The sequence below is a fragment of the Cygnus olor genome, chromosome 11 (genome assembly GCF_009769625.2).
Source record: "Cygnus olor isolate bCygOlo1 chromosome 11, bCygOlo1.pri.v2, whole genome shotgun sequence".
NCBI classification, from domain to species: domain Eukaryota; kingdom Metazoa; phylum Chordata; class Aves; order Anseriformes; family Anatidae; genus Cygnus; species Cygnus olor.
Window position 1 is genome coordinate 751593 of NC_049179.1, and position 23008 is coordinate 774600.

At 40.9% G+C, this 23008-nt stretch overlaps 1 protein-coding gene across 1 annotated transcript in view; it reads left to right on the plus strand.

Moving 5' to 3' along the window:
• The first annotated feature begins 2034 nt into the window (after nucleotides 1–2034).
• The window catches only part of MYEF2 (myelin expression factor 2), a 28059-nt gene continuing 7085 nt past the window's right edge, over nucleotides 2035–23008 (plus strand). Inside the window, 16 exon segments of the mRNA XM_040570528.1 lie at nucleotides 2035–2356; nucleotides 6704–6933; nucleotides 8152–8204; nucleotides 9470–9477; nucleotides 9588–9681; nucleotides 10536–10742; nucleotides 11374–11527; nucleotides 11948–11997; nucleotides 12084–12147; nucleotides 12295–12396; nucleotides 12585–12635; nucleotides 12715–12783; nucleotides 13054–13152; nucleotides 19156–19227; nucleotides 20429–20637; nucleotides 20748–20799. Of these exon segments, the coding sequence (XP_040426462.1) occupies nucleotides 2133–2356; nucleotides 6704–6933; nucleotides 8152–8204; nucleotides 9470–9477; nucleotides 9588–9681; nucleotides 10536–10742; nucleotides 11374–11527; nucleotides 11948–11997; nucleotides 12084–12147; nucleotides 12295–12396; nucleotides 12585–12635; nucleotides 12715–12783; nucleotides 13054–13152; nucleotides 19156–19227; nucleotides 20429–20637; nucleotides 20748–20799 (1738 nt within the window). The 5' untranslated portion in view covers nucleotides 2035–2132.

Genomic DNA, 23008 nt, shown 5'->3' on the forward strand with positions numbered 1-23008 from the left:
GTGGGTATAGGATCTCAACAATTAAGATGCTCTGTGCAAAGCACAATTGAACAGAGGTCTTGGTAACAGGGCATAGTAACCTGGACATGTGAATTACTTCCTTTCAGCCTGGAGAAGTGAGAGCTGTAAAATGTAATGACAGCAATTTAAAGTAAACATTAACTATTTCAGTGATGATAATTATTGCAAATAACCAAGTTATTTATCTAATTAAGGTTAATGTGTGAACAGAAATCATCACACCTCTCATCTGACCTCTAGACATGCTTTTTAACCTTCATCTGGGATGTAGGCTATTAGGTTACTACGGGTGGTCAGAGTATCTTAGACCTTTCTACAAAATCTCAGGTGTTAACACCACCTGGTGTGACAGTCATAAGGACAGAGAGACAAAAGAGAGTCCTGGAAGCTAAGAAAATTTATTTCCAAAACCCATGTTTGTCTAGATCAGTGATTCTTAACCATCTCTTGCCAGAAACACATTCCTCCAATAGAGATGTGGAACCTCCACTGGTTGGCTTTTCTTAGCTTTCATTTATGGGCATTCTTGAAAGAAGTGCATGGATTTCTGTGGGTCAAAAACCAGAAGTCACTGATATAAATTGGCTGTAGTGGACAGAAAGGTTTTCCTTGTATAATAGATGTTGATATACCATCCATTTGGTTACTCACTTAGAAATACTTTGGTACTTATAGCTGGCGGAATTAAACTGAAAAGCTCTTCCCCCCCCACACTACCAAATATTAGAGCAAAATTGGAACTGAAGAAGCCAAGGCAAGGTGAGAGGAAAATGTTACAGATTCTACATGGTAAATAAATGAACAGCTTCAAGGATGAGTGATAGAGAAGCCGGCATGTTTAGCTATATGTGTGCGGCATGGACCTATATAATTTTGTATTTTTATAGACGAATTACAATTATTCATATTTAATTCTTATCTATATTTAAGAATAAAATAAATGCCCATCTAGAAGCTTCCATTGCCCTGACTATAATTGAGCTTGCACCTTAATCTACTCAGTATCTTCATCTGTTTATAAACGATCAGGCAATCAGATACCTATGGTTGGAGGAGATTTTAGGTACAAGGTGATAGCTTTTCTACCAATACTGAAAAGGTGCCACAGCACCCCTGAGCAGATGAGTGCAAGGGTTTGGTCTGTGAGTTTTCTCACCAAGGTTAAGGGGTCCATGGAATTCAGGAACCTTCGTTTTGCCATAGATGTGGAGGTACTGAAATGTTTGAAAAAAACAAAACAAACAAAAAAACTAACATAGAATATCTTAAAGGAGAAGGAGTACTTTATTTTTGACTGCACTGATATATGAAGGAAGAAGAAAACTATAAACAGGAAAAATTCAAGGCACATTTTAAGAGATCATCACCTCAATTCATTGAGTATTCCTAGTATAAAATTTGAATAATAAGTTACAGTCTATTTTCTGAAGTAGGGGGAAAGCTGTGACCGCGGTGACTGGCTTTGGAAACGCGGATGGTTCCTGAACAACAGGAGTGATGCACTTCAGTTATATTAAGGGTCAAACAGCCATTTGTTGGGGTGGACCGCATTATTAGAAATGTAAAGGTGAAGAACTGGAACTGTGCAACAGCATATTTATTGTTAGCGCCGTATGGCTTTGCAGATACCCGTAAGCTTACAGAAATGGTGTTGTGCTTCCCGTGCAGGGCTGGTGGGCCCACGGGAGGTTCCTGTGGGAGCAACAGGGCGCACTCCAAGCACCTGTCTTTGGGGTCAGAGAGCGTGAAATGTGGGGGTCAGCGGTGCAAGTGGCCACGAATTAGGAGGATTTGCACATGGTGGGGAATTACGTCTCCCATAGGGGTGAGAACACTCAGGACAAGGACGGGGTGCAGGAAGGAACTGGGGCAGCAGACCGTGAGGGAACCCGTGCTGAGGCTGTGGGGGTCGACGACCAGCCGGCCCGGCGGGCCGGGGCGGGCCCGGCAGCCCCCGCTGTCGCCATGGCAACCCGCAAGCCTCCCGGCGCGTCCCCTCCTCCCGCCGCCAGCCCCGTTCTCGCGAGACTCGGCCGGGCCGGCGCGGCGAGGCCGAGGCGTTCCGGGCCCTGCTCGACGGAGCCGCAGCGGGGCCGCGGCCCGGCCGCGAAATGGCGGAGAGCGACAGGGCGGAGGCCGCGGCTGCCGCGCCGCTGCGGGGGGCCGAGGAGGCCGCCGCCGCCGCCAGCCAGCCGCCGCTTCAGCAGCAGCAGCAACAACAGCAGCAGCCGCTACCACCACCACCACCACAACAGCCGCAGCAGCCGCCGCGGGCTGAGGAGGCGGCGGCGACAGCAACCGAGAGCAGCGGGGGCAGCGCAAATGGCGTCAAAATGTGTGTGGCGGGGGGCGGCGGGCCCGCCCGGGCCGCGGCGGGAGGGACGCGGGGAGGCAGGGAGGGATGGAGGCAGGCGGCCGGCCCTCTCCTCCCCACGCCCTGGCCCGGCTCCTCCCCCGCCGCGGGCCCGCGCCGCTCCGGTGCCCCGTTACCTGAGGGGGGCCGGAGTGGGTCGGGGGAAGGCGCAAGGCTCGCGGCGGGCTCGCAGTGCCGGGGGGCCGGGCGGCTGCGCCCCGGTGAGAGGCCGCCGAGCAGCGTTGCCGTTGGGTGAGGGGCAGGAGGCTGCGCTCGGCTCGGGTGGTTTGAGCCGCTGGGTTGCTGTAACGGGCTCTGGTTTGGCGGGGGTCGGGGGATCCGCGTCTGCAAGAGTTGTGGGTCGGTTCTGGTCTTGTTCACGTTTCCATGTCCTACCGTAGTATGTTTTGTTAGCCTTTGAGCTGGTCTTTGTGTATGTGAGAATGGTAAGAGAGCCCTACAGTGGTTTACTTCACAAAACAAGCAAACAAACCCACAAACCTTTCCAGTAAAATTATCGTATATGCAATAGGTAAGCTATGCCTTAAATAGTAGGTCTAAAAGGAGCGTAGTGTAAGGCAGCCAGAGGCGGTAGGTCTCCAGAAAAATAAACCAAACGGCCTGTTATGGGTTCTCTTCTTCTTGATGTTAGGCTTCAAGGTTCATACCTCTTTAGATGAGCTACGTTTTAGCCTGGTATCATTGAAATTTCAGCACTTCTTAATGTCATTCACATCTTAGAAGGAGAATACATTTTTTAGAAGGCTTTCTACCGGAATACATCAAGGCTGTTGAGAGGTCTGTGAACTTCTAATGTGTTGTATGCAGCCCAGGTTTGATACTGTTGTGCTTAAAAATAGATGTGGGATCAGGCATAATATCAAAATGGAGAATAAAGGAGTAACTTCATGCCTTTATTTGACTCCCAGGGAAATTCATATAGTTTACAAGTTATAAGCTTCACATTGCTGTAACAGAGTATTTTGTATCTGTTTTCTTTTCTTTCCTCTGAACCTGGCCCTCAGCATCCAAACTACACAAATTATTGAATATTGGCTGAAAGACTGTGACCTTTTTGCATCTTTTGAGGCGTATAGTAATTTATTGTCTTTTGGAGTTGCTACTCATAAAATAACAAAGTAGTTTTTCCTGTATTACTCCTGTCAGCAATTTTTCTTCTTTTCCCTCCAAAAGTAATTGCCAGCAAATGAAAAATCCTGTTATTCTGCAAGATAGAAGTTGTTAGCTTCAAGTTTGAAAATAAGGCAGAGTTCTTGGTAACAGAGTTTCAAATCTTACTCTGCATACAGTTTCTGGTCTTTTCTGAAAGAAACGTAAAAAGGAATAATCTATCATTGTGGAGGTGCTACTTAAAAGAGTATTTCAGTAACCAGCTTTGCTTAGCACTCAAATTAAATTTGAAAGGAATCCTGGTTTCAGCTTGTATACCTCCCTAAATTTATTGTATTGATCAGAGGAGCTGATGAGTGCAACAAACCTGAACTGATATATGTGCTTTAGAATCACACGTTCAATTGTGGACTCTGCATTACAGTCTTTACTGAGCTTGTTATCCATATGGATGTACAGATGCACATGAGCAGAGGAATAAAAGTTGTCTTTTCTTTCCAAAAGTTTTTGGAATTTTGAAGCTGTGATTTTTCAAAAGGTACTTCATCTTTTTATTCAGTGGAGGAATACTTTATTCTGAGAAATTAGTGTAGACATCTCTTTTCAACCCTAGAAATCTGCTAGTGATTTCACAGGCAAATATTAATTAAAGGTATAAAGTGATTAATTCATACAAAAGGCGAGTAGAAACTACTGTTGTTTTTCCCTTGAGAAAATGAGAATTTATGGTTTCTGAGGCTGTCTTTTCTGTGTTCTGTGCATGGCTAAAGTCACATTTCTTTGAATGTATTTTTTGATTGAAGGTACTTTTCCTGAGAGGACTATGTCTGCAAAAGAATCTTTGCCTCCAGATTGTTCACTGGCCCATTGATTTTGGCAGATGAGTTTTGTGAGAAGGATCAATTTTTATTTTTTTTAACTAACTCTCTGTTTCCAGGAGGCTGGCTTTTGTTCCCAGATTAAGTGAAGTGTCTTCTTGTTTCTCGGATTTAAGAGTTTATGCAAGACTTGTGTCCTCTCTGCTCTCTACTGGTTTGTACAGCCAGGTGTTGTAGAACCTGTGGGTTCTGTGTTTGGAGGCCTGGCTCTTCCTGTGCGCTACGCTGAGCATGTAGGGGCTGTTTCATAATCCTTTAAGCAGGAAAGAGCTTAAAAGGCTAAAGAGAATCCGTTGGTCTAATCCTAAAACCTAGAGAAGAACTCAGATTTTGATAAGAGTATCACTGGGAGAAGTTTTGTGTTCGCAAATGGAACTGGATTGGAAAAAAACAGATCTGACTGGAAAACTGAAACATTACTCTTGCCCTCCTCACGGTCCCTCCCCCTGGCTTCTGCCAGTTCCCTGCCTTGTTCCACCCATTTCACATCATTACACAGCCACACAAGAATTATATTGCCACAGCAGACAGGACGGTATGGGGGAGTAATGATACAGAGGAAACTGGAGAATGCTTGATCTAGATAACGTGTTGTTGACTGAATGTTTTAAATTGTAGGAATATTTAACCTGAGTAATGTCCATGCATTTCTCAGTTGCTAATTCTCTTTTAATCCACTTGTAAACACAAGGACTGTGAAATTCATATCATATGAGTACTTCAAAATTTGGGAAAAAGTCATGGGAGAAAAATGTTTGTGTTTGAAGCTATTCCTCCCTGAAAAGTGCCCAAGCTTGGGTAGATAATACGTTTAACTTCCTGAAAGGCTATTTGCACATGCTCTGAGTGCAAGGCTGTCACTTACTGGTTTGTTAAAAACTATGCAAAGAGAGCTGAAAATAATAATTTCAATAAATCGAAATTTTCAATCTTGCCATATTACTATGGTAAAACTGAAGTGCTTGTTTTGGCAAATTTTACACCAGAAACCACCAGCACTGTCAAAATTAGATTAAAAACTAAACCTTCTGGAAAGTGGGACAAATTGAAAGGACAGTGATGTTACTTAGAGGGGATACACAGTCAATCTCTTTGACAGTCTTCTGTGAGACGCTTCCATATCGTTGTTCTAACTTGAGTGACCAGTGTTGGCTCTTTAATACAAAAAGTACTTTTATGCATGCTTTTAAGGTTCTTGTTAACTGCAGTGAGATTTGAACTAGGTGTTGCTCTGTATCTATATAGCAGCTGTTTAGTGGTTCATATTTGTGTGGCTTTGTTACTGGAGTCTTTCAGTTCAGTGGTTCTACTTTTTAAGTAACAATTCAGGCACTTTGATCCTCTGTTGGCATTCTAAGTCTCCTTGTAATATTAACACTTTGAAGAGTGCTGTAGAGGTATGGCTTTTGGTTTGGATTTTTTTTTTCTAATTCTGTTCAAAGTGTATAGTTTTTACCAAAGCTGAGAAATGTGCTGCATTAAAGGAGAGGAAGTGAGTTGTGCTGCATTCTTCATCTAAAAATATTTTTAAAAGGAAAGCAGCTGTTGTTGCTAGAGTTTTGAAAGACTAAGGACCAGAAGTCTTTATTGTTGTTTTTAACGGATAATTCCTGGTGAATTAATTGGTCTCAGATGCAGAGCATGTCGTAACAGACCTCTTTCTTATGCATTTATCATGTTTTCAAAGTATACTGGTGTTAAGCAGTGAAAATGAAAAGAGTGTTTGTTCTAAATTTAATTTTAATTTCTGTCTAAAAGTAGTCTGGCACAATTTGTGAATAAAAATGATTTGTACTGGATAAAAGGTCATTTGCCTATTAAGAGTTGATTTTATATATTTATTAATACATTGAATGAAGTATACCAAGCTGTTCCAAAAATTAGACCATTTCAACTCTGACTTCTGTGGTGAATAGCGTGCAACTTTGCCAAGTTTGATTTGAAAATTATTGAAGTACTAAAGTACAGATGCTGTAGGTTATTTTTCAGCTGAGTCGTGTTCTGAGAGTAGTAGTAGTTTCATAGCACCATGTTCCTGAATCTTGACAGACATAATGGAAATGGAATATACCTGAAGTAGCAAGATGTGTTGTCTGTACTTATAATAGTGAATAAATCTCTTGTAATGTTGATTTTTGTTCTAGGTAAAGCAATGTATTTTGAAATTAAACCGGTAAAATTAATTTATTTTTCCTAATTTGAAAAGTGGGATTTGACATCTTCGGAGGTCTGTTAGTGTAGGAGGTATAGACCTACATATGTAGCTGATATAGTAGTCTTATAATCCAAAGTAAGACCCATTTATTTATTTGGAATGTAGGGAGAATGATGAGACAGCAAAAGAAGAGAAAGCACCAGTGAAAGAGAAGTTTGCTGCAAAACCAAAGGCAATCCCTTCTCTTGGAAACAAGAATAGATTCCACCCCTATGCAAAGGAGAAGAATGCGGGCAGTGGAGAGAAGAAGGCTGTTAATCGTAATCGAGTTTTCATTAGCAACATCCCATATGACATGAAATGGCAGGCTATTAAAGATCTTATGAGAGAGAAAGGTAATTTATTCCTTATAATGCACTTCCTATAAAAAGGGGTAAAATATAATGTATATGTCCTTTGAGCCACACAGATTTGATTTGACTTTCTTTATTAATTTTTTTATTTTTTGGCCTTTACTTGGTACATCTATCTTCCTTCCCCCTCTTTCATCTGAGACAATTGCATTGCAGAGTAGGATTGGTAAACGAAGTGTTCATTATCTTCTGCCATTGTAGTGTGACAGCAGAGAGTATATGCATGACCTCATGACTTCAAGAGATTGTGTTTTCGTCTAGTTGTAGTCTTTGTAGATTTTTTTTAAAGGGCTATTGTATTTAAGCAACACATTTAGTGTGTTAACATACGAATATGAAAGGACGTCTTTCAAAAGTTGTTTTGTATTTCTTTGGTGGAATCTGGCTGTGGAATTAACTTTGTCTGCATTGTCATTACTGCCATGATTGCTTGTCTGGAGACTTATATTAAAAGCTTGTTACTATTGTTGTGGTTCTGATAGAGAAATGTTAATACCCCAAACTTAAATTTTAAGTTTTGGGGAGAAGAACGCTAATGTATGACTTCTGTAAAAAGCTAGTTCTGTGTTTTTTTTTCTTGAAAAAATAGATTCTTCAAAAGTAATGCAAAGCACACTTGGCTTTTAGGCTGTGAAAAATGCCAGTCCCCCAGTTCTGTAACTGCTGGTGTATCTGTTGTAAGGTGACATGATTATTTGATTGGTTTATTTACTGAAACTTCCAACTTTAGAAAGTGAGTGGCTTGCTGTGAAATATTTGATGTGTAAATTTGGTTATTATTGAAGGCAAACTTATGATTGAAGACATTCAGGTAGAAAGTCACCTTAAAACAGGTGTTGTGAGTAGGATGATAAATGTAACACTTTTCAGTGAATGTTGACGTTTCATTTGTTAGGTTAAGGGACTGTGTATATCTGAATTTGTTCACCAACTATATCATACTGGCCAAAATATGATCTGCAGTATGAATTAGGTTAAATATAGTTGTTTGTTTTTAGATTTTGAGAATGTGGCTGTTGCATATTTCTGAAAATTAGCTAAATTATATAGCCATCGACAGGAGGTATGTTGGTCTGGTTTTGATTGTTGGTGAATAATAGGTGCTTCTCTGTAGAGTTGTGCACAGGGGCACAGAAAAGAAAGATACTGGTGTTTAAATGCATTGTCTCTTGGTATTTTCCCTTTGTATGTCTTATGTAGTTGGTGAGGTTACATACGTGGAGCTGTTTAAGGATGCTGAAGGAAAATCAAGGGTAAGTGCCGTGGGCAACAATCTGCTAGAGGTTTAAAAGTTCCTCAGCAGTTTTATTTTTGTATAATACCTGTACCAGTTATTGGAAAGTAAGTTTCATTTCCACACTGATTTTCATTAAGATAGCTTTGAGGTTTCTGTATTAGAAATAGTCTGACACTTTCACGCAGCTTAAGCTAGCTGGCTGTAAAGGACGAAATACTTCGTAAATTTCAACCAATGGCATTCACTTAATTCTTCTTTTAGCCAACATCTTTGTTTTGGTACAAATCTGTTTTATATAAAGGACGTTCAATAAATCATTGATTTTATTTAAATTTTGTTAGTGTAGTATTCTCTTCTTGGGGACATGAAGTATAAAATGTTAGCTAAGAATATACTGTTTGAAGTGCCTGATTTGACAGCTTTACACGGTTGGTACTCTAAACACTGGATTAATGTATTTGCTTTTTTTAAAACTAAATGGATGGAGATGGTTGGTAGCCAAAACAGTGTCAGCAGTGAGGCATTAAGAGTGAAGATTGTTAAAGCTCCTTTGTCGTCTTAAAAATAGTCAAAAGTTTGGCCAATAGTAGCTCCGAACCTGCAGTGAGAACTTGAGAAATGCAGGTTTGAGTCTTAACTGAAGTTGTAACAGTAGTTGTAAATGATTTTCTTCAGCGCTTGCTAAAACTAAAACATGCTTTCAGCTTTCATTCACTTAGATCAATCCTAAACTCTTTGTTTTATTAGAAGGATTCTGGTGCAGTCAAAAAGGTTATTTTCTTACACAGTAATCTCTCAAATATGCTAGTAATACTGAAGAAGTATGCAGACACCTTGTTCATTGCACTGGTATATTTGATGTATGTGGATTTGAATTCTCTAGTTGGCAGGCAGCTTTTAATGACATGATGAGTGTCTTGATTGGTTTTTGGTTATGTTTTCGTTTTTTTTTTCCTTCTGCCCCTTCCCTTCCTTCCCCCCAGCTTTCCTTACATGGATCTGTGTGGCATTTTTCTGTAGTCCAATTCTGGTTTGGCTCAAAGAGAACAAAATATAATATAATGCATTTTGAATGGTATGTATGTTGAGAAAGTAGGAGAAATTCGGCTTGGCTACTAGTAAAAGCATGTATTATGAATTTTGAAGCTGAAAATAACTTGATGAATAGTTATTTAACAGTGAGCTTGGATCTTTAACTGGACTCTTAAATACTCTAGCATATGTGTTGACTGACTTTTTTTTCCTCTCTTTACATATGATTACAAATCATCGTGGATGTAGGGTTGTGGGTAAGTTTCTTTTTCTATGTGTGTAGAAACACACTACTATCCAAACGTTCTGTTAAGTTTAATGTTTTAAACTTTATTTTAACACTCCAAATGTTTTTGTTCCCTCTAAGTGTGGTTGAATTCAAAGATGAAGAATTTGTTAAGAAAGCATTAGAAACTATGAACAAGTACGATCTTAATGGAAGACCCCTGAATATTAAAGAGGTATGATTATTGCTGTTTTTAAAATAAATTGTGAAGATAATGTAACTACTGAAATGACGGGTACCATGTTTTAAGTGTCTAGCTGTGTAATTTTTATTTTTTTTTAACATTTTCTTAACGGGCTAAAGTGCCTGCTGGCTTCCAGAAGGTCTTGATACTACGCCAAGTGAACTGACGAAAATATGTCCTAAAGCCAAAATAACCTAATACTATTTTTCTTTTACACAACCTTTTAACTTCTTTAACTTCATATTCTTACCTGTGTCATCTGCTGCTGTTGAAATTCATGTTCCTTACCTGCCTCAAAATATGAGTTTGAGCAGAACAAGCTGAGTATCAGACTACTACATATGTGCAAGGATGGGGTTGGAAGCAGAGAACTTTTACTGATTTGGAAAGTGAAATTAATGTCAATGTTTCTATTGTAGTGTTGTAGCATATAATAGTGTCTGATACAGTTCTTTATGTCCTGTTATAGCTTTAATAATGGTTATTAACATATCAAAAAAAACTATTTAAATTAAATCAGTTCTTGGAAGAAGGTACTAGACTGACAGTCCTTTAGATTGAAATCTTTTCTACTTGTCCATAGGCTAGGTACAGCATGTGAAGTGGCAGTGCACGCTTCTTCAACAAGTGCTTTGCCAATATGCCTCAACCCTCATCTGAAAGGACCCACCTCTAGAGGTGAGGGAATTAGGTCTCCATGCTAATTCGGTTCTTGATCCCTCTGACATGGACAAGGATATTAGTTGATAATTTTGACGGGTTTATGTAGAATTTCAAACAGTACTTATTTATTACCAGTCCTGATATTGATGATTAAGTTGGCTTTATTTTTGCACGTGTTGCAGGATCCTGAAGGTGAACATGCCCGCAGGGCATTGCAGCGTGTAGGAGGACAGTTTCCAGGAGGACAAGGACCTGATATGGCACCTGGATTAATGAATTTACCACCTTCTATTGTCAACAATCCAAACATTCCTCCTGAGGTTATCAGTAACTTGCAGGCAGGCAGGCTTGGGTCCACTATTTTTTGTTGCTAATGTAAGTTTTAAAATGTATTTTAAAGCTATAATACTTGATCTTTGTAAAATACCTGCATAATCCAGTTTTAATATTAAGAGGAAATGTGAAATGTTAATTCACAATTAGGATATTCAACTAAAAATGCAAGACATGTATCCAGATTTTGGACGTGAAAAATGTGTTGCACTCTTAAAGCTCTCTTGCAGTTTTAATTATTGTACAATCAAATTTGAAAAAGAAGTCTTTTCCATTTTTCACTATATTTACAACTGCATTTCTTCTATTTTTAATTCAATGTACTTTTTTCTTGCTAGTTACTTTATACTAACTTAAACTCTTATGTTTGGGTGTACTTCATCAGTTCTTTATTTGCACAAATTTAAGAAACAGGCATGGGAGTACAGCTGGTTTACAAGAACCCATCCATTTCTCAGCATTAGTATGTTAATTAGAAAATTACAATAGATATAAGTGCTATAACTTGTTGCTTTTAGTAACATATATGTTAGACTTGGTTGCAGCCTGTATATGTTACAAAATTCTGTCTGTTTACATGTATAAAGCATTTTGTGAATTAAAGTTTTACTGCAGTGTAGACAATCTTTGAAAATTAATGGTAGAACAGAAATGTGCAGTGAAATCACTTATATTTGTCTGTGCAAGCTTGACTTTAAAGTTGGCTGGAAGAAACTAAAGGAAGTATTCAGCATTGCTGGAACTGTAAAGCGTGCAGACATCAAAGAAGATAAAGATGGCAAGAGTCGAGGAATGGGAACAGTTACTTTTGAACAAGCAATTGAAGCTGTTCAAGCAATATGTATCCTTGGCTTTGGAAAAAAGGAAAAAAATGGTCAAATATGGCTTAGTCATTTTTAATGTCTCTTTACAGTATAGTTTTGCAAATGGTGCTTGTTTGCTTTGTAGCTAGATAAGGGACTAGATTGTTTTATTTTTTTTAATAGTGACTGAATTTACTGCTAGGGTGTAAAAAGCTGTTCTTGATGAGGTTGAACAGACTTAAAATACACAGGGAAAGTGACACCCGTGAAGACAACTTTTATATTCCTAACAATTTATATAGTCTCTTTCTGACCTTTGAAACAGCATTCTAAATGTTAATTAAGGAAAGTTAAGACTCCTAAAAGTGGTACAAACACTAAGTAAGTTTTTACAGTGATTCTTTTGAAATAGTTAAATTGTCTTCTGTAGTTAGAGTCCTTGAATCGCATTTCTTCAGCTATGTTCAATGGACAATTCCTGTTCGACAGACCCATGCATGTAAAAATGGTAAGTTGCTTATATTTCTTTCTACCTTATGTATCTCTGCCAAAACATTGAAGGGATCATAGCATAGCATCCTTGTTTTTTATCAGGATGACAAATCAGTCCCTCATGAAGATTTCCGTGTTGCAGACAGCAAAGGTCCACAATTACCTCGTGAGTACACACACTTCATTTTTAACTCTTTGCACTTAATACATGTTGATAGTGTCTTGGAACAGTTTTGTAGTACTTTTGCTTACTATGGTCTCTTTATGATGCAGAGAGTCTTATGATAATAGTTATTTTTTCTTCTTTTCCAAGGTGGCCTTGGTGGCATTGGTATGGGACTTGGACCAGGCGGACAGCCCATCAGTGCAACACAGTTGAACATGGGTGGTGGAATGGGGAACATGGGTCCAGGAGGTAAAGTCATATTCTTAATTTTTAACTTACAGAGCTTAAGTTTATAATTTTCATTTCTGTGTTTGGAAGAATGCTCTTGTCAAAGTAAGCCTTGCATTGTGTGTTTTTGAGACACTGTCTTTGCATTTTTGAAATATATTAGGATCTTACCTGTCTTCTAAATGGTGTTTGGTCTTTTTGGTTTAAAGGTATGGGAATAGATGGTCCTGGTTTTGGCGGAATGAATAGAATGGGAGGCGGTACGTGCAGTCAAATTCTTTGTCTTATGTGTTTTTTTAATATTGGATAGGAAAAAAAACATTCTTCTTTATTTTACAGGGCTTCCTGGATTTCGTGGAATGGAAGGAATGGCTAATATGGGGGGATTTGGAGTCAACCGAATGGGAGGTAGGTGAATACTTACTAGTTTGCTAGTACTAGTTTGCTAGTCTGTGAGCCTTATTAAAAGTCCTCTTTACATAAGGGTGGGTAATGTAAATGTGTTCAGAAGAAATATGTGACGTGCATGGAAGCATAGGAACTGGAAGGAGAGGTGCCTCTGACTTGTGAATTAAACTTACTTCTGTTTAAACAAGCAGCTGTGAAACAAATATTGTATGAGCATCAACTTAGTCGAATATGACAGAATATTTCTGTTTTGTGCATTATTCTCTACAGAAATGTTCCGTGGTGGAATGGGAGGAAACATGGATAGAGATTTTGGTCGTAGTGAGATGCAGTTGAACCGTGGTTTTGGAGATTCTTTTGGAAGAATGGGTATGGTAACTGTTAAATTTCCTGTGGCAAAGTGCAACATAGTATTGGAAGAGTTTTACTAGGAGAAAAACCAAGAAGAGGTGTGGTTTCATTTGGCCATCTTCCTCTGTCCCTTCTCCACCAGCTGTTATTGTAAAGATGTTTGTTTATTTAAGGGTGTTCATATGTGTTTGTTATGGCTGTCTCTGAAGATGGAGGTTAAGATGTTTTTTTTTCATCTGTAGAATACAAGCAAAATACAAGTACAGTGGTTTTGAGGAAAGTATTTTCCTTCGTACTGTTAACTTATCCAAAGGATGTAATACCTGGCAATTAAAACATACGGTTTTTGGCAATCCTGAACAAGATGTCTATGTACTTGCCTTTGTAACTTCCTGGAGTCTGCTTTTGCAAAGACATGCTGGAAGGTTGTTCTTACTGCAAATCAGACGGCATTGGATAGGAATGATGAATTTTGGTTCCCTCAGTTTTCTTCCTGCCTTTTCTCATGCTGCTTAGAATAGGATTTACTGTCCTCTTCTGAAATTGAGCAAGGTTTGTTTTGTTTATAAATGGTGTTGTCTTGACTGAGTTCATTTTTGCTAATTTTGCCCTCCCTCAAATGAGATACTCTTCTGTCTGGATAGAAGTTGAGAGCCTGGAAGTGCTTAACAACAGAGCTTTCTGTGGCTTTGTTACTATATTCTTACCTGGATGAATACACTATGGAAGACAGGCTTTCTGCTTTTTTCCTGTTCCCCCCACCCCCACGAATCCCCTACTGTGAAAGCGAAAGGGTGTTAAGAGCATAAGGCTCATTTAGTCTAGGAAAAAATTAATTTTCCCTATTTGGAAGAAAAAATTCTCCCTCTTTGGTGGGTGTTTAATTTGGGCAAGTCACAACAAAGGGTAACTGTTACGTGCTGCTCTTCAAGCACTGATAATTGTGTAGCAGTAGTAGATATTTAGTAAGGATGCCAGTTAAGTTTGTCATAAGGTCTTGTAATTTATGTCTTAAAAATCAGGTGTTACGCTTTCAGTATGTGTACTTCAGCATAGGATAAATGTCTGTTTCTTGAGTGAAAATCCAGAGGTGCTTCAGTTATAAATGTTCATACAAGCAACAGACTTCTGAGTCTTCTGGTAACATGTGCTGGTCTTGAAATAAGTGAGTATGGCCACTGTGAGAAACTGCTGTGGGCATTGGTCATTCAGTAGATCTCAGCAAGCTTCAACTTGCAACCTGTTAGCAATCTTACTGTTAAAATGCTGTTCTGGTTTGAGATAATACTCTCCTGGAGCCATGCACCTTTAAAATTTGGGAACTGCAGAAAACCAAGATGAGTTTTAAGTAGCAGAAGCAAATAGTATTGTTTTATTATAGTTAAATACCATGTTTAGTCAGGGAATTCCCTAGTGTACTCTTATTACAATATTTAGGTTAATAATATATTAAAAGGAAATGCTGCGAGTGCATTTGGCTTCCATACCACACCAGTTTCAATGAGGGCAACATAAGACAGTCTTTGATTGGACTATGGCATCAATTAGTGAAAATGAGGATGTTTGATTTGCAGTGATTTAAATAGCTAAAATTTTAAAGTATCCAAAAAATCAAAGGTTGTGTCACAGTCTATCTCCAAACTTACCATTTTTCATTGATGCAAATCCAGTAGGGAAAAATGTACAAGGAGAGGGTGTTTTGAAGGTCAGAAACAGCTGAATACATGCTTACTATGATTATTTCAATTTTGGTTTTGTTTGTTTTAAAGTGCTTCTTAGGCTGTTAGGGAGACTTTTCCTTTTAAAAGAGAGGGAGTATAACTGGGATACATTCATAATCTCTTAAAGGTTTCTAGTTTGGAGAAAGTAGGACTTTTTTTTCCTCACAATTCTTTTTAAGGTTTTGGCTTTTCATCTTTGGCCTAATGAATAAGTATTAAGAGCTTCATCACATGTGATCTATTGGCTGAAGTACTGTGAGTAATCCTGCTGGTGTTGAACAACCATAGGCTCTTGAATGGGCCAGTCCATGTTTTTTGAGGTCTTGGTATGGCTCTGACTGCATGTTGTCTGAGAGGAGAGAAATATTTCTCTCAAGAGACTGGCAGGGAACAACTATTGCTGTTTGTAATGGTACGGAGAAAATAAAGTTGGTGGAAGACTGCTTGTACACAATAGTGTCTAGCCAACACGAGCCAGTTGCGTCTAGCCAACACGAGCCAGTTGCGTCTAGCCAACACGAGCCAGTTGCGTCTAGCCAACACGAGCCAGTTGCGTCTAGCCAACACGAGCCAGTTGCGTCTAGCCAACACGAGCCAGTTGCGTCTAGCCAACACGAGCCAGTTGCGTCTAGCCAACACGAGCCAGTTGCGTCTAGCCAACACGAGCCAGTTGCGTCTAGCCAACACGAGCCAGTTGCGTCTAGCCAACACGAGCCAGTTGCGTCTAGCCAACACGAGCCAGTTGCGTCTAGCCAACACGAGCCAGTTGCGTCTAGCCAACACGAGCCAGTTGCGTCTAGCCAACACGAGCCAGTTGCGTCTAGCCAACACGAGCCAGTTGCGTCTAGCCAACACGAGCCAGTTGCGTCTAGCCAACACGAGCCAGTTGCGTCTAGCCAACACGAGCCAGTTGCGTCTAGCCAACACGAGCCAGTTGCGTCTAGCCACACGAGCCAGTTGCGTCTAGCCAACACGAGCCAGTTGCGTCTAGCCAACACGAGCCAGTTGCGTCTAGCCAACACGAGCCAGTTGCGTCTAGCCAACACGAGCCAGTTGCGTCTAGCCAACACGAGCCAGTTGCGTCTAGCCAACACGAGCCAGTTGCGTCTAGCCAACACGAGCCAGTTGCGTCTAGCCAACACGAGCCAGTTGCGTCTAGCCAACACGAGCCAGTTGCGTCTAGCCAACACGAGCCAGTTGCGTCTAGCCAACACGAGCCAGTTGCGTCTAGCCAACACGAGCCAGTTGCGTCTAGCCAACACGAGCCAGTTGCGTCTAGCCAACACGAGCCAGTTGCGTCTAGCCAACACGAGCCAGTTGCGTCTAGCCAACACGAGCCAGTTGCGTCTAGCCAACACGAGCCAGTTGCGTCTAGCCAACACGAGCCAGTTGCGTCTAGCCAACACCGAGCCAGTTGCGTCTAGCCAACACGAGCCAGTTGCGTCTAGCCAACACGAGCCAGTTGCGTCTAGCCAACACGAGCCAGTTGCGTCTAGCCAACACGAGCCAGTTGCGTCTAGCCAACACGAGCCAGTTGCGTCTAGCCAACACGAGCCAGTTGCGTCTAGCCAACACGAGCCAGTTGCGTCTAGCCAACACGAGCCAGTTGCGTCTAGCCAACACGAGCCAGTTGCGTCTAGCCAACACGAGCCAGTTGCGTCTAGCCAACACGAGCCAGTTGCGTCTAGCCAACACGAGCCAGTTGCGTCTAGCCAACACGAGCCAGTTGCGTCTAGCCAACACGAGCCAGTTGCGTCTAGCCAACACGAGCCAGTTGCGTCTAGCCAACACGAGCCAGTTGCGTCTAGCCAACACGAGCCAGTTGCGTCTAGCCAACACGAGCCAGTTGCGTCTAGCCAACACGAGCCAGTTGCGTCTAGCCAACACGAGCCAGTTGCGTCTAGCCAACACGAGCCAGTTGCGTCTAGCCAACACGAGCCAGTTGCGTCTAGCCAACACGAGCCAGTTGCGTCTAGCCAACACGAGCCAGTTGCGTCTAGCCAACACGAGGCCAAGTTGCGTCTAGCCAAACGAGCCGTTGCGTAGCCAGTTGCGTTAGCCAACACGAGCCAGTTGCGTCTAGCCAACACGAGCCAGTTGCGTCTAGCCAACACGAGCCAGTTGCGTCTAGCCAACACGAGCCAGTGCGTCTAGCCAACAACGAGCAGTTGCGTCTAGCCAACACGAGCCAGTTGCGTCTAGCCAACACGAGCCAGTTGCGTCTAGCCAACACGAGCCAGTGCGTCTAGCCAACCCGAGCCAGTTGCGTATAGCCAACACGAGCCAGTTGCGTCTAGCCAACACGAGCCAGTTGCGTCTAGCCAACACGAGCCAGTTGCGTCTAGCCAACACGAGCCAGTTGCGTCTAGCCAACACGAGCAGTTGCGTCTAGCCCAACACGAGCAGTTGCGTCTAGCCAACACGAGCCAGTTGCGTCTAGCCAACACGAGCCAGTTGCGTCTAGCCAACACGAGCCAGTTGCGTCTAGCCAACACGAGCCAGTTGCGTCTAGCCAACACGAGCCAGTTGCGTCTAGCCAACACGAGCCAGTTGCGTCTAGCCAACACGAGCCAGTTGCGTCTAGCCAACACGAGCCAGTTGCGTCTAGCCAACACGAGCCAGTTGCGTCTAGCCAACACGAGCCAGTTGCGTCTAGCCAACACGAGCCAGTTGCGTCTAGCCAACACGAGCCAGTTGCGTCTAGCCAACACGAGCCAGTTGCGTCTAGCCAACACGAGCCAGTTGCGTCTAGCCAACACGAGCCAGTTGCGTCTAGCCAACACGAGCCAGTTGCGTCTAGCCAACACGAGCCAGTTGCGTCTAGCCAACACGAGCCAGTTGCGTCTAGCCAACACGAGCCAGTTGCGTCTAGCCAACACGAGCCAGTTGCGTCTAGCCAACACGAGCCAGTTGCGTCTAGCCAACACGAGCCAGTTGCGTCTAGCCAACACGAGCCAGTTGCGTCTAGCCAACACGAGCCAGTTGCGTCTAGCCAACACGAGCCAGTTGCGTCTAGCCAACACGAGCCAGTTGCGTCTAGCCAACACGAGCCAGTTGCGTCTAGCCAACACGAGCCAGTTGCGTCTAGCCAACACGAGCCAGTTGCGTCTAGCCAACACGAGCCAGTTGCGTCTAGCCAACACGAGCCAGTTGCGTCTAGCCAACACGAGCCAGTTGCGTCTAGCCAACACGAGCCAGTTGCGTCTAGCCAACACGAGCCAGTTGCGTCTAGCCAACACGAGCCAGTTGCGTCTAGCCAACACGAGCCAGTTGCGTCTAGCCAACACGAGCCAGTTGCGTCTAGCCAACACGAGCCAGTTGCGTCTAGCCAACACGAGCCAGTTGCGTCTAGCCAACACGAGCCAGTTGCGTCTAGCCAACACGAGCCAGTTGCGTCTAGCCAACACGAGCCAGTTGCGTCTAAGTAAACTTAATAAGCATAAGTAAAAACTGAGATGTTTCTTTTAGGGATGAAAATCAAGCAAGAAAAATGTAGTAACTGACAGCTCCAGAATTACCTGCAAAATCCTGCTTCCTTGTATACAGGTTAACAACTGAGATGATTATGCTGCCTATATCCTGAAATATTGCCCAGTATTGTAGGAAGCTGTCTTTTGTCAGTCCATTGCTTTTATTTTACCTTTTCTGTCTTCAGAGTGCTCTTTTTGTAGATACTAGGTTTATTGGAATGGATTTGAGTTGGTTCTCTGGAACAATTGGAAGTGCTTGTTACAGAATCCGCGGAGCCCCTTGCTCTGGTCAGCATTGACAAGAATGCAGTTCTTGAGTTCCTGCAATTCTGGAAGCTCCCTTGGGATTACTTTCCTGAAATGTAGTGCTTCAAGGAAAACTCTGGTTTTATTTATTTATTTGTTCTATTAAACCCTACTCTCTAGAATCAGTTTCTGACACTATTCTGGAGCTTTCATGGTTCTGTCAGGTACCCTTTAGTATTGCTTCCCTTTCTCTCTCCCCTTTTTTCTGCCAAATTCTATCAGTTCTCTGATATGAGATATGGCTCCTTCAGTTTCAGATGTTTGTGCTGCTGACAGGTTGTCAGGGGAAAACTGTAGCTAGAAATCAGAGTAGCTTATATCTTGTAACAGAGGAGGAGGAGCTAAAGTTACTTGCAGGGTATTTCCTACCTAGTTTGCATAATAAAGGCACGGGTTGAAGTGTTCTGTAGCAAAAGAATTGCCAGGTAACACTGAGATCAGTGCACTTTAACGTTGTGTGCTTTGCTGTTGTCACTAACCGGCAGTTTCGGTGTATGTCACTATATTATTTTTTTTCTGTTTAGGTGGTGCAATGATTGGTGTTTTTGCAGGAGGAATGGGAGCGCCTAGAATGGGCCCAGTAGGATCTGGAATGAGTAGGTTAACTTGTTTCAATAGAATGTAAATGTGTAGGTAATGTAATGAAGTGGTGTCCGTACGATTGTTTCAGAGGATTTGCTGTGCAGTGTTTTGTCAGCGTAGGAAGAAGTAGAATTCCGTTGCATGGGACTCCCAGTCTAATAGTTTTTAAGGTTGTTTTGTTGAGCTAAAAATTCAGAGGAAAACTTGCTAATGCAGTCTTCCCTTTGAGCATATCGTTTTGAAATGGTTTGAACTTCTGGTTTGGAGGGAGAAGTGATTCAAGTAAACTTGCGTTCCAGAAAAAAGATAAATAGGCAGAGATAGTTACTTATGTGAACTTGAAGCTGACCTTAGATATTTCAGTAATCTCTCTTAATTGAAATAAAAAAATCAGTCTTGAATTTCAGATTATCACTCAGTTGAATTTTGTGCAAAGCTCAAACACTGAATTTGTATTATGGAAAATGTCTCAGTTCCTCAAGCTGGAGCAGATGAGAAAGTAAAATCTTGCTAGGGACAATCTTGCGAGGCATAAGGCTTAGAGGAGGTCTGTCATGGATGATCTTGATAGTCTTGTCTTACATTGTTAATTATGAATCCAGAAAAATTATAATAGAGTATAGGATGTCTGAATGCCATTGATCTTGGTTCATTATGTAATGTACGTTAATATATTCCATTGCATGTATCGGGGAAGGTCCATGCTCTGCACAGAACTTGCAGGAACGGATGTTCTTTCCAAAATAGGCTTTCTCTGTAAGACTGTTATTAAATGTGGTATGGCTGCATTTAGTAAAGCCAAATGGTTTTGCTTCCTGCATTCATGGTTGTGTATATGGTCCAATTACCTGTATCTTAATATTTCCACAGTCATTTACTTAATCTCTTTTTGGTGCAGGGTATCATATTCTTATTAATTAAACTAGATGGTCTTTAAATCTTAACTCTTTTACTTGTGGTGCTGAACATTTTATGTTAGGTGATGTGAATAACAGCTTCATGCAATTTGTTTTTTACTTCTGTACAATAACTGATACTTTGTTTCTTCTAATGCTCTGACTTTATATGTTAGCCATGTTACTAGATGAATCACTGTGCATGTATGAATTATTTTTCCTGACACAAAAGAATTTAGACTTTTTAACAAGATACTTATTCATTTATTAATAAAAACAAACCAACAAACTTGTTATTCTCCTTTTTCTTTCTCTGTAGGTGGTGGAATGGGTGGTATGAACAATATGGCTGGAGGAATGGGAATGGGCATGGATCGGATGAGTTCTGGTTTTGATCGAATGGGACCAGCTATGGGTGGAGGCCCGGACAGGAACATGGATATAGATCGAGGATTTGTGCCTGGCCCAATGGGAAGTGGAATGAGAGAGAGACTAGGCTCTAAAGGCAATCAGATATTTGTGAGAAATGTAAGCATTTGAAACGCAGAAAAGACAAGCCTATTTTGTGTGCATATTTCACTACATACTCTTTCTTTTTGTAATATTTTGCTATTAATAATTTTTTTTTTAAATTGTAGCTCCCTTTTGATTTGACCTGGCAGAAACTGAAGGAGAAATTCAGTCAGTGTGGTATGTATGTGAATCTTACCTCTGCTTAGCTCCATTGAGTTTGCATTCTGTGTCTTGTTCTTTAGATAAGGGCAGTTTTATAAATAATTTTAGGTGTGACATAACACATGAGACTGCGGTACAGTATGGACTGTGTTGGTTGAGAGTGCTCATCTCCTATAAACTTTAACCCATCTCATTAAAATTACCCTTTGAACTTTTTCTTTTTTGAGGTAGGTATTAGTTATCCTCTGGGATATAATGTAGCATTTATTTTGAGATAAATGCATGCAGGGGTGTGGGCCTGGCCAGGTTTATACATTATTTCCAGTAATGGTGCCATATCAAATCAGAGTTAATAATTTGCCAATCCTGTACTGATTCACCTTTTGTCAAGAAATAAAGTCCCCCCCATTTTTTTAATGTAAGATACAGGATTTCTGTGAATATCCAGTAAGTACAAATCTCTAATTAAGAAAAGTTTTCTTTTTACAGAAGTGAATGAAAACTGATTCTTGTATGTAGAAACGTGATTTTTTTTAAACTCACAGAATGGAATAGGTGAATATAACAATGTAATATTTCAGAATGAAATAAAAGAATTATGGATGACTTCACTTACTTTGCAGAGACAGGAAGGAGAAATAACTTAAAACATCCTACTTTTATGTAAGACAGTCTTCATACAGCTATTTGCAGAGTGGATATAAATTAGAAGTTGCAGTTCAACTATGAAAATATTTCAGGTGTTCAAATACATTTAGTGGTTACAGGAACTTAAGGTGTGCGTACATTCCAGGACTCAAAGCTCTTGTTGCTGGATTATAGACAGATCTAGCATACCAGGTTTTCAGAGTGAAGTTCTCCCTTCTAGCATTTTCACGGCAATGTTGCTGCTGTTATAATTCTGGGAGCTGCTGGTGAATATCCTAGTTTTATGCTGGGATGCCATGCAGTTAAAGGACTGCATAAACCCTCTCTGCTTTTAAATACAAAACAAAACACCAAAACAAAGCCCTTCCCCATAATTCACATTCAGTATTAAACTTTAATCAAGTTTCCATAACTGCATAACAAGTTAGTCTGTAAAATCACCACCACCTTTGATCTTGCTTCAGATTTTTTTTAGGGGTTATCCTATGTTTTCTTCCTTGCCATCCACCTTTTCCCTTAATATGGACAGGTGTGAAATAAAGATTCTTGTGCAAATTCATTAAACAGTTTTCTACTAAAATCTTTTAAAGTATTTAAGAGAAGTTTTTGAAGAAGTAAAACATCTTGTGCAGATACAATTGTAGTATCAAGTGATGTATGTTGGGAACATCCGTGCTTTTGTGAAGATGTTGATGATAACAGGATATCAATAAATGTCTTAGTAATATACTTGCACTTACACTTGGGGATTGCATTGTTTTCTACAAACATATAGATAAACAGGATCTCTGTTTTTTAATTCTTAACTGCCTAGGCAACTTTCAGGGAGTTCAGATTTTTTTATACTCTCCAGCGACTATCAGATGTAGGGATTATGTCAAATTGTTTTTAAGAATGATAAGCACAAATATAAATGACAGGTTGAACCTGTGGAGACATGGTCTTTATATTTCCTTATGATACTGACATGAAAACAATTTATTTCAGTGAAAGGCTAGTCTTCTATTACATGCTACTTAAAAATAAAAAGCCCTGTGTTTTAGGGGAGAATTTCTTGTTCCTGCTGGCACTTAAAGGCTTGCCACTCTGTGGCATCTACATAGAAATGTTCCCTCATGAGTTGAGTTTCCAACGAATTGGGTATTTGCTATTTGTTTTTTGCTCTGCAACTTTTTTTTTTTCAAAATTATATGATTGTTGTGATTGGTTGATAATGTGATTATTGTACTGCAGTGAACATGGCGGACTGGATTGAACTATCATTCAGTTGGAGGATGACAATTAATCATACTTTTGGCAGTGTGGCTCCACCAGTGAAACACAAAACTTTTCTGTAGGCTTATAGGGCACTTTGTTTCAAATTTGATGTCCAGTTCAGGCATGCTTCATCTTATGGTAGTCTGAAGGATCGATTTGAAACAGTGGGACTTAGTGTGGATTCTTTGCTGCTGTTTTGACCTATCACCTTCCCTGAATAAGTGAATATACTGTAAGTCTGATAGTTCTAATATTATATGTCCCCCTAGATTATATTTAGAACTGTTTTTTATCACTTCTGATTAGTTCTTTAAGTTTT